Genomic DNA, 16,116 nt, shown 5'->3' with positions numbered 1-16,116 from the left:
CAAAAACACTTACAAAAAGGAGAATAAATAGAATGGTTAAGTGAAGGTACACTTCAGAGAATCTGGTTTCCTTGACCACATCATCACAATGCAAGTACACAGCTCGATATTGAAGCCAGACCCTATGGATTGAGGGAAAAAGGAACACTGGTTCCACACAGGCAGAGAATGAAGCCACAACAAAGCAGTCAGAAAACTTCATAGACTCCTACATTACTGAAGGCACAGCCAACCCAGCCAGGACTGAAATAAAACCGCTTAGTGAAGCCTGGGATCATAAACCACTCTTCCTTCTGGAATAAAAGTTGTTTAATATAGGAGGCAGGGACACACATTCACACACTCCGTCTCCACAGTGCCTTTTTGTAATCTCATTTGATATCCTCGATAAGGCAACATGCACCACGGATAAGCGTTTTTCAGCGTTAACTTCGTACACTCATTATTTTCCTCTAATTGTCTTTAGAATAATTTCTCAGTGTTCCCCCTCTTTTTCTCCTCTGGCAATCTCAGAGAGAATGTTCTATACACTGTGCCTGTGCGCCCTCCAATGCTGCTCAGCTCTTCGGGGAAAAAAATGCAAATAATAAATAAATAAATCACACATGATCCCAATTTACTGTGGTCTGGTGTGAAATTTAGATTAGGCAAACGCATCTAGCCTATGAGAAATAAAGGGTGGGACTGGAAGTGAACGCGGTATGGCGCGAGACAGAGAGCGAGAAAGAGGGAGAGAAAGAAATAAGTGAATTAGAGCTAAACCACATCAGTAGGTAAGGGTGTGGCAGCCAAAGTCCTGGATCTGGTCCCTAGGGGCCCGTTCTTCTGCCATTCTTTCACATGAGACGTTCTGGCTTGATTATTTGCATGGTGAGAGGGCAGGGAGAAGTCATTTTGTGGTGGGGGCAGACTTGGAGGCACTGCCTGGGATTTACCCTGTCCCCACAATCCCCTCGCAATGAAACCGTGTGAGCAAAACAATGCGTCAGTAACATTACTTCACTCAGTCCATTGACAGTTGTTATGAGGATATTATTCAACATTCTATTATGCAAAGCTGCATATAGGAGCTGCAAAGAAGAGCTGAGAAGGACTGAGAAATAGGATAGAAATGCAGCTGAAATCATTCTTTGAACTAGGTGTGTCATTGCTGAAAGAGAGAGAGGGAGAGCGAGATAGGAAGAGGGAGAGGAGAGTGAGAAGAGGGAGAGAGAGAGAGAGATAAAGAGATAGAGATGTTTTGGGGTGATCTCTGCAGGCGATTCTGCATCGGGATATGAATGGGGGGGTTGGACTTATTGAGGGACCTGGCATTCGAAAGCAAACAGACAAACACACACTCGTCCTCTGCTGCAGCCAAGGGGTATGTTCCAGTTAGGGAGGGGCTCATCAATCTAAAATGAGTCATTTGGCCTCCTGTGTGGGGTGGTAAATATGGAGAAGGGTAAGATGGGATAGAACACCTCTCCTGGGACATGGGTTTAGCCATATGGCCCCTTTAGCCTGGCCAGGACAGTCAGAGTGGACCGGGGCCAGGCAACTTGCACACGCAGGCAGCACTGAGGTCATTTCCCCGTGTCCTGTACACATGGGGCCGGGATGCCACGTTCGGGTGGGGGGAAGGGGGATAGGAGGTTCAAACTTAAGTTTCTACAGAGCTTGATGTTTTAGTGTGACCTCTCCGTCACCCTTTACTGTACGTTTGACCCTCTGTTGTCAATCTGCTTTTTAAAAACACTGGGCTAATAGAAAAAAATACTATTTCTGAGTTAGTAGTACTACTACTGTAGTACTGTAGCATTTACCTACTGCATTCTACAATGCATTCGAATTCTGGACATTGAATACAACATGTTCTGGCTGTGCTCCAATGACATTAACAGGCTGTGAACTTACTTCTGCAGGTGTCTGAAGAGTACTCTCATGGTGTCCTGGTTGGGTTTAGGGAGCTGAAGTACCAGCTTCTTCATCACCTGCACCTTCTGCTTGCCATCCTTCTTCTCTGTTCAGAAGGAAGATTTGGAGGAATATCGTTAAGAGTGACAACACTATAAAGATTGATTATCCAAATGTAGATGTTTGTCTGATTATTCATATTCAATTCAAGAGTTAGTGAGACTTTACTTATACTTTTTTTAATGGATGATCATTATTGTTATTACTGGAAACCATTAGAGCCTTTCTGTTACTGTAACACAACACTTAATGGCTGACCAATTAGCCATCCCAAGGGAACGTCCTAGTCTCCAATGGGGAGTCAGATGGGCCCTTACCCCTAATGCACAAGCCTTATATAGATGGTAAACTGTTTGGCAACATTGTGTCTGACCTATGACCCTTAGAAATTGGTAGCATCCATCATGTTGTGATAGCTGATGGGTAACACTCTTAAGACCGGACCTCCTCTCCCGATAGTGCATGCCTGCAGTACACTGTTCTATGGTAGGTAAGAGGAATACACCAATGAATTCACTCAAACACTGTGCATGTGTTTCAATGGGACTGGTGAGACTTTATTTGATTGTAATCAAACCAAATAGAAACCTAACACTATGGTCAGATCAGTTAGATAATCCCAGGGAGAAAATCCTCGATGATTTAGTCCTCAGGGGCCAGGCCAGGCGGGGACGCCAATACAACCAGCCCAGGGATCAAGCTCCTTTTCCACCACGAATTCCACCCCAAAACAACTTTGCGTGTTATTAATCTGAACAGATGTTTGCTTTCTGTAATGCTACTCCATTTAGGAACAGTTGGGGAAACATGTGTGAATGTGTATGTTTGTGTTGCTGTATTTGCTAAAGAGGGAGAGAGTGAAAAGTACTTGTAAAATAGTTTTTGTTATAAAACAAGACAAATCCAGTCCTCAATCCCTGATAAATATGACAAGAAACTGCAACACTCAGTAACACATCTATAGTCCAAAAACTGTCCCACCCACTGTGGCACTACAGCCATTCAACACCTCCCATCCATCTGTTGAAACCTGCTACCTGTTTATTTATATCGACATCCTGCTAAAAGGTGACAATAACCTCATGCTTGCTCTATCCTCCCCGTGCTCACTGCTCAGCATGTTTCTCTGACCTCCAGAGGAACCCACAGGTTAGGTTAACACTAATGGCCTAATGGAGTCTCCTCAGCTCTGCCTGTTCTCATTACCCCAGGTTGTTAGCAGACAGTGCCGCAGAGCGAGGCGAGGACAATGTTTGGCCCCCTGTCTGTCGTACCGTGGAGGCTCCCCTTGAGCACGGCCAGAGCAGATGTCAGCATGTACACCGAGCTGGCACAGGCACAGGTGGCAGATGCCCACGTTGGGTGCCAACCCTGCCAGTTGGGCACAGATGGACAAACCCGTTCTGGGAGAGAGAGTAGGGCCCCTGACCTTCTGCTCTAGGTGAGCCTAGCCTGAGCCACGCTCTGCTCTGTGCCGGCCCGGCAGGATGGAATGTGTGGCAGCTTTCCCTGCCCTGCCTGGCGGACAGGCTGTCACTCTGAACAGAGTTTTCCTGTTTAGTTTTTGTCCTCAGTATCAACTATGACTGGAAGTTATCACTGAGATTATCAGAATTGACTAGAGATGACCCACTCTGAAATAGATCAGGCAATATATCTGTTAAGTACAATGCAGAACTGTTTATAAGAGGCACCTGCTGCTACACAACTAATCAATAGTAGGCCTCACCCTAAAATATTTAATCTAGTCTACATTACTGGCACAAAGGACATGATTCATTCATTACTTTGCCGTTGGTGGCTGACATATTGGAGATGCCCCTCAGCTCACCATTGTGGACAGATGGCGAGGACAGTGTCATTAATTTAAAGCAGGCTGAAATTCCCTGTTATGATTATAGCATCTACATTTGCTGATTCACTCCAATGTACCACACACTGAAACATACAACCTGACCCATAAAGTCACACAGGGTCATATAATATGGCACTGGATGAGCAAGGGAGCCAGAAGAATACGTGTAATACTGCTCTTCACACAAGTACTCTAAACTGGAAGATAATTTTCAGCCTTCTTATAAATTAAGTTGTGATTATTTAATTGACTGAGCTGACTTTTGGGAACCATAGCAAGCATAGGACATTAAGTGTGGTACCATTTCCTGGAAGACCCAATTTCCTTTTTTTGCAAATTCAATATTGTTATGAATCTGGCTCGGACAGGAGTAAAGCCTCTCGATAATGGGAAACATCTCAAGGGAGAGAGCGTACCCCACAGAAGACTAAACGAACATTAGTCATGTCAACTTTAGTCCCCGGCTGCAGCATTAGGCAGCTTTCGGCCACCTAGAGGGGATTGAGTGATTTATGAGCTGCTATGACAACAGACCATTACAACTCCCCATCCAGGTCTGTATACAACAACAAACAAACACGCCTGTGCCAATGAAAATCAATACTGTGTAAGGGGTGTAACCATGGAATAGTCCTTTGATCCCGAACAAATATTTAAGAATTGCTGATCTGTATGGATTGGAACAAGAAGGTAAATGGCAAAGAAATGCCTACAAACTTTTTAAAACCTTGTAAGCCTGTAAGCATTTCACTGCACCTTTTATACCTGCTGTAAACTGTGTATGTGACAAATAACATTTGATTTGTTTTGTTTTAAGGTATCAAGTTGGGACAATAAGATTTATGGAATTGTAGACATTTTTGCAAAGTTACTTTCTTAATTATTAAACATACGCAATGTAAATCTTAAAACCCAATGTTCGAAATTTGAGAATGTCAATAGCTGTATATTCATAGAGATTTCTGTGAGAACCAATTACTGTACAATAGCCGCAAGTTTTTCTTCTCTTTTTGATTTTTGATAAGTGTTTCAATCGGTGACACAGTGACTAGATACACATTCAGCATCTAAACCGCTGTGGATATAATCCCATTACAAACGGGGAAATGTATTTTGTTTCAGGAAATCTAGCTGTACAACCTCATCTCCAGGCTTAGTGTACTGCATGGCTCACTAAAGCCCCGTCAAGGCAAATATTAGCAGAAAGCAAATAATCCTGCAGGTTGTGATTAAGATTTTAAATGGATCCCAATTGTGTGCTTTTGGTTAATGAATAACAAAGTCTTAGAGGATGGTGTCTGTAATATATTAAACATGAAAAGCTCCTTGATGAAATATAGAAACTAGATATTTTTGCATTTCAAACGATTTGCATGGCCAGCTTACTTCACATGCAAATGAGGTGGAGTTTTAGAGTGTTATAAAAATAAATGAACTAATAAGTACCATTGAATGCCCCCATTTCATAAAAAGGTAGTATCTTCAAGTATCTTGATCAAAGGTAAAACTTAATTATGAAGAATTATTATTCTCAAACTGAAACATTACCAACTTAAGAGGTCTCAGCACAATAGTACAGAAATGCAGAATTTCTAGATAGTTTTTTCTAATTTGTTCAATCTTTAATTGCATATTCATGGGAGTACTTTGCACCACATTCCCCATTACAGAAAATACACAAACACAATTAATCCTCATTATGAACACAGATCGTAAGTTAATAATCCATCCGTGATTATGATGAGTGCTCTGTATGCACTCAATAAGTCAGAAATAGAAACAAACCAAACAATGTCAAACTAATAAAAACACCTCCTTTGTATGCTACAGGACTTGTAGGGCTCTGGGCTCTCTGCCTTTCTGTGATGTGCGCTTTGCATTTGAGGTAGACTATAGAATGCTATTCTTTCCTACCGTAATGGTGATTATCAGCTAAACTAGGCCAGATCATAAATATGTGCAATTATTCATATGTAAATGATGTGTCTCTTTGAAGCTTGAGAAGTGGTGTGTAACCCAAGATGACCTGGAGCTAGCACTGGACTTTACCATTTTCCAAGAAAATATGCATCTGATGAGCTGACCCAATTGTAGTCTAGCCCTTCCTGTAGAATGTAGGATATCACCATGATAACTATTTACAAATGTATTTCAAACAGATACCAAACACTATAGAGAAATGTGATTCTCTCTAACATTTGTCATGTACATGCATTTTGTCTTCCCTAATCTACAGTATTATCATAAATACTGAATGCACATTGGTAAAGTTATTGCTTAAGTGGGTGAATCAACCAACCCCAACTGAGACACAATAGATTCCCTCGATTCTCTCTGCAGTAATGTCTTTCCGCTGTGTTTCTGTTTCTGTGTCAGTATGGTGAATAAATAAGAGCCATGTATAAAACTGTGCTAGCTAGTTAATGATGTGAAAGTCCCTGGCTTGGTGGAGATGCGGAGGGAGCAGTATTTAGACTTCTCTCCTCGCCTGGGTGGCCCAGTTACTAACACACGACTCCATTTCCATGGTTACTGAGGGCATAGACAAGGACCCAACAACTTGGGTTAGTATTTTAGAATTTACAGAAGAAGAATTTTAAGGATGCTGGCCAATCTGAAGTTCTGGGAGCCAAAAAATGGAATAATAATAATATGCCATTTAGCAGACGCTTTTATCCAAAGCGACTTACAGTCATGAATAAAATCACTTATGTTAAGAGAGTTCAAATCTTTGTAAATATCAACAGTTAAACACATGCATGCATGTATACAAAGAGCATCCACTGAGCCATGAACATGTAACATCTTAGTTATTGTAACCAGTGTAAAAATGTCTCAACCCAAGACCCGACCGAAACATTTACACTTTTACGGCAACACTATCAGTGCCGCCACCATCCTCTACAAAACTATAGAAACAGTGCTTTAACAAGATCAAACTCAATTCATCAGTGTTTGCATTGATTTGCTTGCGAAACAAAAAGGAGTGTTTGTCTGCGAGACAGGTGGCTGGAGATTCCAGATACCCCTCTCTGATACTGAGGCCCACATGAATAATAGAACGTGGTAAGTTGGTGCCAGGATCACGGCCTGCAAACACAGCTGCTCCTCTCAGCCTTCCAAGAATGAACAGCTCACTTGGAAGGGAGACAGTGAGACAGGGCCTGCATGGGCCCCACCTGAGGACCTCAGACTGAACAACTAATCAAACCTACGGGGCTGAGAGGGAGAGAGGCGAGAGGGAGAGAAGGGAAGGGACAGAAGGGGGCATCTGTTCATACAAAAGTAGAGAGAAAACAAATGAAACAGGAGACCGGGGAAAGAAAGGAAGGGAGGTGTAGGACTGAAGATATGATAAGTGTTTGCATTGTGTTTAGGATATTTAGGAGATAACAATATCATGTCTCTCTCCATTATCCGTGGCTGAGAAAATCCTTTCATATGATGTGAATGGACTGGACTACATCCAATGCTACACTAACCATCATGTTGTAGTACTTGTAAGTCTCTTTGTCCAATGGGAGCCAAGCTCTTGGCCCATGATTCTGGTAACGACACTGCCCATTCTTAACAACACATACACACTGCCCATGATTCCAGTAAGCTGCAACACTGTTGGCTCTTGGAACAGTGGTTTCAATTAGAGACCTGGTGATGTATACTGAAACCTGCCTAATCAGCTCACCTCCCGTCCACACAAGCCATGGACCCATAGGAACTCCCCCTAATGCAACCCCATTACAGGGCCAGCCAGCACGGGAAACGCGACTCTAATGATGACGACCCATCATCTCCATCAGCAGGAGACTCGCTCCCAGTCTCAAGGTCCTAAATGGGGCACGAAGTCAAACAACTCTACTAATAATGTGTTGGCTGCAGATGAGGCCTTGCTCTCATGTTCTGGACAGTTCAATCAGCTCGTCTTAAATGAAGTGGGGCAGGTGATTGCCATGTGCTGATGCTAAATCTTCACAGTCTTTTCTTCAGTATCTTTGCAATGTAAATGAATGGTGTACGTCACCATATGGTTGCTAATACATCTATTTAGTTGCACAACTACATTCATTTAGTGGCAAATCTGTGGTGACTCCACCCCTGGTCGTTTCATCTCTACAGTGGAGCACGGTGTAGCAGGTTATCCTAATTACACCTCCTGCTATGAAGGGCTTCCTACACTGCTAATTAGTTGTCTAAACGCTGTCTGAGACTCATCAGCCGTGCACATACTTATCTGATTAACTGGATGTAACCACCTTGAGCGCCAGAGGGGATTCTGGCCTACATTCTGGAGCATGTAAATATTTATTGCCAAATTATAACACCACCTTGGGATTGTTTTTGCAATCTGTTTCCGGGGGCTTCTAGGGTCTCTGAGAGAATATTTGGGGATGGGATGGGACAGCATTGATAACAGCAGGCACTTTTGTACAAATGACACATATTGAACAAATTAAAAAGAAATAAGGGGTAGAAGAAAAAGCACATATTAAAGCACATTATTCAATGTCATTTCCTTATGTTTTATCCATGGAGCTCAGGAGAGGGCTGATGGCCCCTGTACTCCAACCCTGAGGTGGGGTTACAGGCACCAGGTAGCATTTCAACACAAGAGCACAACCTTTAGTAGTATTGTTTACACAAGGTTAACTCTGGCGTCAGTAGGACGGCAGCTAGGGTGGGAGCCTGAACACTGGCATGATGGGGGTTAATTGAGTCGTGGGTTGGGGGTGTGTGTGTGTGTGTGTGGAGGGGTGTGTGTGTGTGGTGGAGTAGAGTGGAAGTACGACGACACATGACTCAGTGTCAGATCTGATCTGGTGTTAGCTTCTGTCTGGACTGCCAGCCCTGGCTGCCGTGACCTTTGGCCCGTAGAATTCCCCCACTTACGACCAGGGGATCTCAGGGGTGAGAGAGAGAGGTGACCCACCTCACAGTTCTACAGCGACCTCTTTTGACTGGACAGATAGAAAGACGCAGATAATTCTGCTACCTTTTTGAGACCACTTGGTGTAAGTGGAGTCAATGATACAGTACATTGTACATGAAGCACAGAATGATATCCTGCACATACTGTGTGGATCCATCCGAATGTTCGAATAGTTTATTCACCGCCTCCAAATGCAACTTAAAGTTCTAACTCTGATGTTGTTTTCCTCTGGGCCCATACATACTGTACGTGCCAAGTGACCATGTGGAAAGATGTCTATTGATTTCACCTCTGTTGCTAAGCAGATATTGGAGTATCAACTTAGCATACTGTACCACAGCTCAATCCTCAGTGGTCTCTCTCTCTCTCTCTCTCTCTCTCTCTCTCTCTCTCTCTCTCTCTCTCTCTCTCTCTCTCTCTCTCTCTCTCTCTCTCTCTCTCTCTCTCTCTCTCTCTCTCTCTCTCTCTCTCTCTCTCTCTCTCTCTCTCTCTCTCTCTCTCTCTCTCTCTCTCTCTCTCTCTCTCTCTCTCTCTCTCTCTCTCTCTCTCTCTCTCTCTCTCTCTCTCTCTCAGCCTCTCTGAATGAAAAATCATTTAGTGTTTAAGTGAGCTGCCTTGAGGACAATGTTTCTAGAGGCAAATAAAAGCACATGGAGTACAGTATAAACAGGATTAATGCTAACACACCACAGGGCCTGATGCATGTGTTACTATGTAAAAACCCAGGCTAGCCTGCCTATTTCACTAGTAGAATATCAACCGTTACACAGTTCTGACACAAACCATTATTAATCTGGAGATTTTCATTACATTCCAAATTTTCACTCTTCTTGACCTCAAAATGAAGGTGACTGAAACCTGACTGCAAGTGCAAGCTTTGCGAATATGCTTGAATATGCTGACACTAAAACTGATGTGCTGATGACAAAAAAAAACACACAAAAAACAGCTAGGCTGTATACTCACTGATGGCCTCCACAAACAGCTCAAATAATGGGAAGGGGAACAGGGGCTCTGGCAGCTCCCGGAAAAACATCTTGAGTGCCCCGGTGACGACGTTGATGTCCTCCCATTGGCTGTCGTCCAGGTTAAACTCCTCCTCTGGGACAACACCAGGAAGAGAGGGGGCAAGAGAGAGGGGGGGAAGAGGGGGGAGAGAGAGGGGGGAGGGGGGAGACAGAGAAGGAACAGGAACAGTGAGAGAGAGAGAGAGAGAGAGAGAGAGAGAGAGAGAGAGAGAGAGAGAGAGAGAGAGAGAGAGAGAGAGAGAGAGAGAGAGAGAGAGAGAGAGAGAGAGAGAGAGAGAGAGAGAGAGAAGAACAGGAGAGGGAATAGAGAGGGAACAACACAGCTTTAATTGGGAGAATTAGCGAGGGCTAATTACTATACTAATGTTTACCTGCTAACAGCGGCGCTTGCTAACAGGCTCCCAGCTACCCAGAGGTCTGATGAAGCCACATATGTTGGATTGGGTTTCTGTTCTAGACTGACAGATACCCTCTGCTGAAATCAGTTAGTTCTGATAGGGCTGAGAATAGAGAAAACCCCTGGTAGTGACAGAGACAGGCCATCAGGTGACAAAGTGATTCAGGGGCACCAGGCTCAATATGCCACAGGAGGGGTGCAGGATGATGCAAAGCCAAGATGACAGGCCTGGAGGTCTGAAGACAGTGGAATGGTACAGCACAAAGTCACATTATGCTGTATGTTGAAACTGGAAATAAGCCATCGTTCATTTCAGACAACCCTGTTACATGATCATAGGAATATAGTGTCATAGGAACTTCAGAATCATTTTCACAGAGATAATTATCTTAGAGAGATTTTATCCATGCTTTGAAATTAGAGTAATGTATTTGGCATGTCAAGATGATCTTAGATCTTCCCTTCATTCTTTGGTCAACCAAAAACAAAGGCAATGTGTTGGAGAGCCAGACTCATAGATAATGACATAAAGCGAGTGGGTATTTCTTTCTTTTTCTGGACAGTTTTAGGTATTCCCTAGCAGAAAGTCCAGACTTTCAATTAGCCAGCCTCTCCAGTGTGTGCACTTGACACATCTGAGCTGATTGCTAATCAGCCCACGGTTTCCTTGTTTGTACCGAGTCCTGGTACAAAGACCCACTCAGGGAAACTGAACCTGCAGCGTTCTATGGTCCTGAAGGACATAGTAGCCTACTACATGGTCAATGTTTTCAACCCACTCTCACTTGAGATTGTACTGTACTGGCTCTGTATAACTATGGGGGTTGGGAGCACATTCAGGATAAATGGAATGTGTGGGACAGAATGTAGACACATGGTGTCATTGTGTCAGAATGCTCGGAATGTGCAAAATGTTGATGATGTCACTCTCTCCTCAATGTCCCGCATCACAAACCACTTCTTTAATCTATAGGACTGCAGGGCACAGTAACAAATAATGGTGTATAAAGAAGGTTGCTAGCTACCTCAAGACAGAAAAATACATTCCAGAATGATAAATTAGGCTAAAGGTCAACCAGTGTATTCTTTATTCTCAGAGCCAGGACAACAACAAACGTTATCTTGTTGGTTTGCTGGAGAAATCCCCCAGGAGTCCCTTACAGGAAACATTGGATAATTCAGATGAAGTACGTAGACGTGTTTCACTGGAGACACAGATCTGACTTGAAGTCTCATGAGGGATGCTTTATCATCCTTGCTTTTACTCTGAAAGACCCCATTCTTAAGGTATTCATCAATAATTTTTTATTTGCCAAAGAATGCCTTGTGATCAGTTACTCATTCACCATCAAGAGAAGGTCTCTACAGTTATTCATAATTAAGCTGTAAAGTAGAATTACTCAGTAATTACTCAGAATCATCCATGATTTCAACAGAACACACTGTATGAACTGTATGAACTGTATGAACTGTATGAAGTCAACTACTGTTAATCCATAACTCTAACTATATTAGTTTACTGGATATGTGGCTGTATAACAAACACTATAACATACAGTCAATCACAAGTGAATTAAACAACAGAACATACCTTGGTCAACCAAGAATCGTAACTTCTGGATGGTGGCAAGATTACCACTCACTCTGTAGATGCCATCAGCCTCTAAACCTGGTGGATACAAGTTAGACATTATACACAAGCAGATTTGACAAGACTACGTTTTGATTTGGACTTACAGTGGGGGAAAAAAAGTATTTAGTCAGCCACCAATTGTGCAAGTTCTCTCACTTAAAAAGATGAGAGAGGCCTGTAATTTTCATCATAGGTACACGTCAACTATGACAGACAAATTGAGAGAAAAAAAATCCAGAAAATCACATTGTAGGATTTTTTATGAATTTATTTGCAAATTATGGTGGAAAATAAGTATTTGGTCACCTAAAAACAAGCAAGATTTCTGGCTCTCACAGACCTGTAACTTCTTCTTTAAGAGGCTCCTCTGTCCTCCACTCGTTACCTGTATTAATGGCACCTGTTTGAACTTGTTATCAGTATAAAAGACACCTGTCCACAACCTCAAACAGTCACACTCCAAACTCCACTATGGCCAAGACCAAAGAGCTGTCAAAGGACACCAGAAACAAAATTGTAGACCTGCACCAGGCTGGGAAGACTGAATCTGCAATAGGTAAGCAGCTTGGTTTGAAGAAATCAACTGTGGGAGCAATTATTAGGAAATGGAAGACATACTGATAATCTCCCTCGATCTGGGGCTCCACGCAAGATCTCACCCCGTGGGGTCAAAATGATCACAAGAACGGTGAGCAAAAATCCCAGAACCACACGGGGGGACCTAGTGAATGACCTGCAGAGAGCTGGGACCAAAGTAACAAAGCCTACCATCAGTAACACACTACGCCGCCAGGGACACAAATCCTGCAGTGCCAGACGTGTCCCCCTGCTTAAGCCAGTACATGTCCAGGCCCGTCTGAAGTTTGCTAGACTGCATTTGGATGATCCAGAAGAGGATTGGGAGAATGTCATATGGTCAGATGAAACCAAAATATAACTTTTTGGTAAAAACTCAACTCGTCGTGTTTGGAGGACAAAGAATGCTGAGTTGCATCCAAAGAACACCATACCTACTGTGAAGCATGGGGGTGGAAACATCATGCTTTGGGGCTGTTTTTCTGCAAAGGGACCAGGATGACTGATCCGTGTAAAGGAAAGAATGAATGGGGCCATGTATCGTGAGATTTTGAGTGAAAACCTCCTTCCATCAGCAAGGGCATTGAAGATGAAACGTGGCTGGGTCTTTCAGCATGACAATGATCCCAAACACACTGCCCGGGCAACGAAGGAGTGGCTTCGTAAGAAGCATTTCAAGGTCCTGGAGTGGCCTAGCCAGTCTCCAGATCTCAACCCCATAGAAAATCTTTGGCGGGAGTTGAAAGTCCGTGTTGCCCAGCGACAACCCCAAAACATCACTGCTTTAGAGGAGATCTGCATGGAGGAATGGGCCAAAATACCAGCAACAGTGTGTGAAAACCTTGTGAAGACTTACAGAAAACGTTTGACCTGTGTCATTGCCAACAAAGAGTATATAACAAAGTATTGAGAAACTTCTGTTATTGACCAAATACTTATTTTCCACCATAATTTGCAAATAAATTCATAAAAAATCCTACAATGTGATTTTCTGGATTTATTTTTCTCATTTTGTCTATCATAGTTGACGTGTACCTATGATGAAAATTTCAGGCCTCTCTCATCTTTTTAAGTGGGAGAACTTGCACAATTGGTGTCTGACTAAATACTTTTTTCCCCCACTGTATATGACCAAAAATGACCAATTTAGATACAATTCCTGGGTTTTTCGATAGACAAAGTTTACATTCATTGCAGTGGAATGGATAGTTGACATCTTGCCTAGATAGTGGCTTGGACTTGGACAACATATGGCTCTATTTCACTGTAACATTTTGAGTGTGACTTTGATTATAGAGTCTGACTTCCATTTGGTTTTGCATCCAAGTACAGGAGACCAGCCTGCCAAACCAACTCAACAGCCTTTGACAGATTGTCATGCTTTCATTGTCCATACTCTAACAATAAATTAAAAAGTGACCAGCATTTAAATACACAAGGCTGGAGGCTTAAAAGTTGAAACACAGGCTAGGCTACAGATTGTAATGCTAAATATTTGAGTCACACTGTTGTCAGTGCAAACTAACACTGCCGCTGCATAGAGGTAGCTGGGGCGACACTTTCCTCTGGCCCTTTCTATCAATTGCTCTAATGAATGTCCGTCCACATTCCCGAGCAGTTGACAGTGGCACGCTATGTCCTGTACCACTGTCACTGGTGGGGTAACTTGAGGATATGGTTGATTTTTAAAGTAAAGAAGACGTACATTTCATTCTTTGCAAGGCATTCTTGTATAACGTCCTGGCTATTTTCTTCTGCTCAAGTGTTAAGATGTCCAGAGGAATTTCACCCCAGTGTTTGGCCCTTTGTTTACATAGAAAGCAGTCAGAAGTTGTTTGTTTGTTCTTTCCCTGCTGTGTCCAGAGCCCAGCCAATGGCCTCCCAAATGTTGTTTGTGTGTGTGTGTGTGTGTGTGTGTGTGTGTGTGTGTGCGGGTGCATGTGTGTGGGAATGTGTGTGCGTGTGTGCGAGTGAGTGAGTGAGTGAGTGAGTGAGTGTGTGCGTTTGTGTGTGTGTGTGTGTGTATGTGTGCGAGTGAGTGAGTGAGTGAGTGAGTGAGTGAGTGAGTGAGTGAGTGAGTGTGTGCGTGCGTGTGTGTGTGTGTGTGTGTGTGCGTGTGTGTGTGTGAGTGAGTGCGTGCGTGTCGAAAGGTTTATTTTCTAACACACTAAAGTCCATCATGTATCAAGAAATGCAACAGACCTTTAGATCATAATCATTACAGTTAAAAGACGTTCTTAATCATTATTATTATCTCAGCGTGTTTATCGGGCCACAGCAATTTTACCCCCAGATAACTAATAGTCCTGAACAAATGTTCAGCCAAAACCACAAACGGGACCCATTACACAAACACATAATTCACTCTCAATTTCAGCGCGTTATAAACAGTCTGAAGTGGACTCGGAATTGGACGGGGACCAGGAGTGAGTGATTTGGGATGCTGAGGAGCATTTTCCTCAGGGTTCAGCCCCTTTGCCTGGCCAGCTATGTGACAGAGCCTGGGAAACTACTGATCACACACATTGTGTGAGAACACTACAAGTCAATGACCGGGATACACGTCTTATAAAACAGGCACTCTCAACTATTGGTCTTTTTATATTCACTCTCAAATGTCAAAACAGAGGGGAAGTGTAAACAGTGGTGAAACGCTGAAGCAGCTACTGTAACTGTGTGAGATGAAGCATCACTGGGGTGGACAGGCTGACTCGACAGGGTCAGGGTGTGGAGAAGGGTCAAACTCCCCAATACAGGAGGAGGATAAGACAGTCCATACTTAAATTATTTCCCACACACATCTTATCCATTGTTGGTTTATTTCCCATAAACAAAGTATTAATTAAATAAAACAATTTTAGGAAAAGTGCATACCTCTTTTTTCAACGGCCTCCACACACTGCCTGACGAACTTTGGCACAGTGGTCCCTTCCCGCTCGCAAAGTGCCAACAAGTGACACCCAAACACTCGATCTGTGAGGAAAAAGACTTGATTTGTTCAGTAAAAAAATCCATTTCCCAGAACTACTGAATAAGAGACCGTGTAAAAATATAGAAATTAGCAGTCATCATCATCTATTGCATTTAATTGCATCAAAAGTCCTCAAACGTGGAATGTGCTGAAATGTCTGTTTTCAGATCTCAACTTGGTGGAACGGTAAAAGGTCTGTTTAATAAGTCATTTCCATTCACACAATCTCATTAATACTGTCCATTGATCATCATCATCATTATGTGGAGGGATAGGTAATTATCTCATAGCATGAGTAGTAACACTCATCGCTCTTGACTCCTACTGCCCTGCTCTCCTCTGGTGGCGCTACTAACAGTAGGCTACATGGATTCCACGGCCACATTGGTAAAGGATAAACAATCTAATGTTTAATCACACACTTAGCATTTTATCGCTAACATTTTTTCCCATGAACCCTGAGTCTCCCAGGCCGCTTTGCTACAATCAGAGGGAGAGGGGGGCCACATTTTCTTGCCTTATATGAACATTCCCATTGCTTCATTACTCTGCTTTTGTCCATTTAAATATGCTGAGGCGTCCCTCATTTAACCTGTTCTTCCTGGCAATAAACTCAGGCTTCTGTGGTCACTAACTCCGGTCAGTTCATCTCTAGTAGACACCCTATAGGGCTTGCAAAAGCTAGGGTTAGCAAAGCATACCTCATCAATCATAGACTGGAATTCAAACTGACTGCACAGAGGTACACTTTCTCACTCATCAACTGGCTTATG

At 43.0% G+C, this 16,116-nt stretch overlaps 1 protein-coding gene across 1 annotated transcript in view; it reads right to left on the bottom strand.

Moving 5' to 3' along the window:
* arhgap15 (Rho GTPase activating protein 15) overlaps positions 1 to 16,116 on the bottom strand; it is a 50,674-nt gene that overhangs the window by 7,630 nt on the left and 26,928 nt on the right. The window contains exons 9-12 of the mRNA XM_084179889.1: positions 15,247 to 15,345; positions 11,755 to 11,832; positions 9,705 to 9,839; positions 1,897 to 2,002 (exon numbers count right to left, since the gene is read on the bottom strand). Coding sequence (XP_084036015.1) covers positions 1,897 to 2,002; positions 9,705 to 9,839; positions 11,755 to 11,832; positions 15,247 to 15,345 — 418 coding nt within the window. The remainder of the gene's footprint in view (positions 1 to 1,896; positions 2,003 to 9,704; positions 9,840 to 11,754; positions 11,833 to 15,246; positions 15,346 to 16,116) is intronic.

The sequence above is a fragment of the Coregonus lavaretus genome (assembly GCF_964263955.1).
Source record: "Coregonus lavaretus genome assembly, chromosome: 16".
In the NCBI taxonomy this organism is placed as follows: domain Eukaryota; kingdom Metazoa; phylum Chordata; class Actinopteri; order Salmoniformes; family Salmonidae; genus Coregonus; species Coregonus lavaretus.
This window is presented reverse-complemented; position numbering and strand designations above follow the sequence as displayed.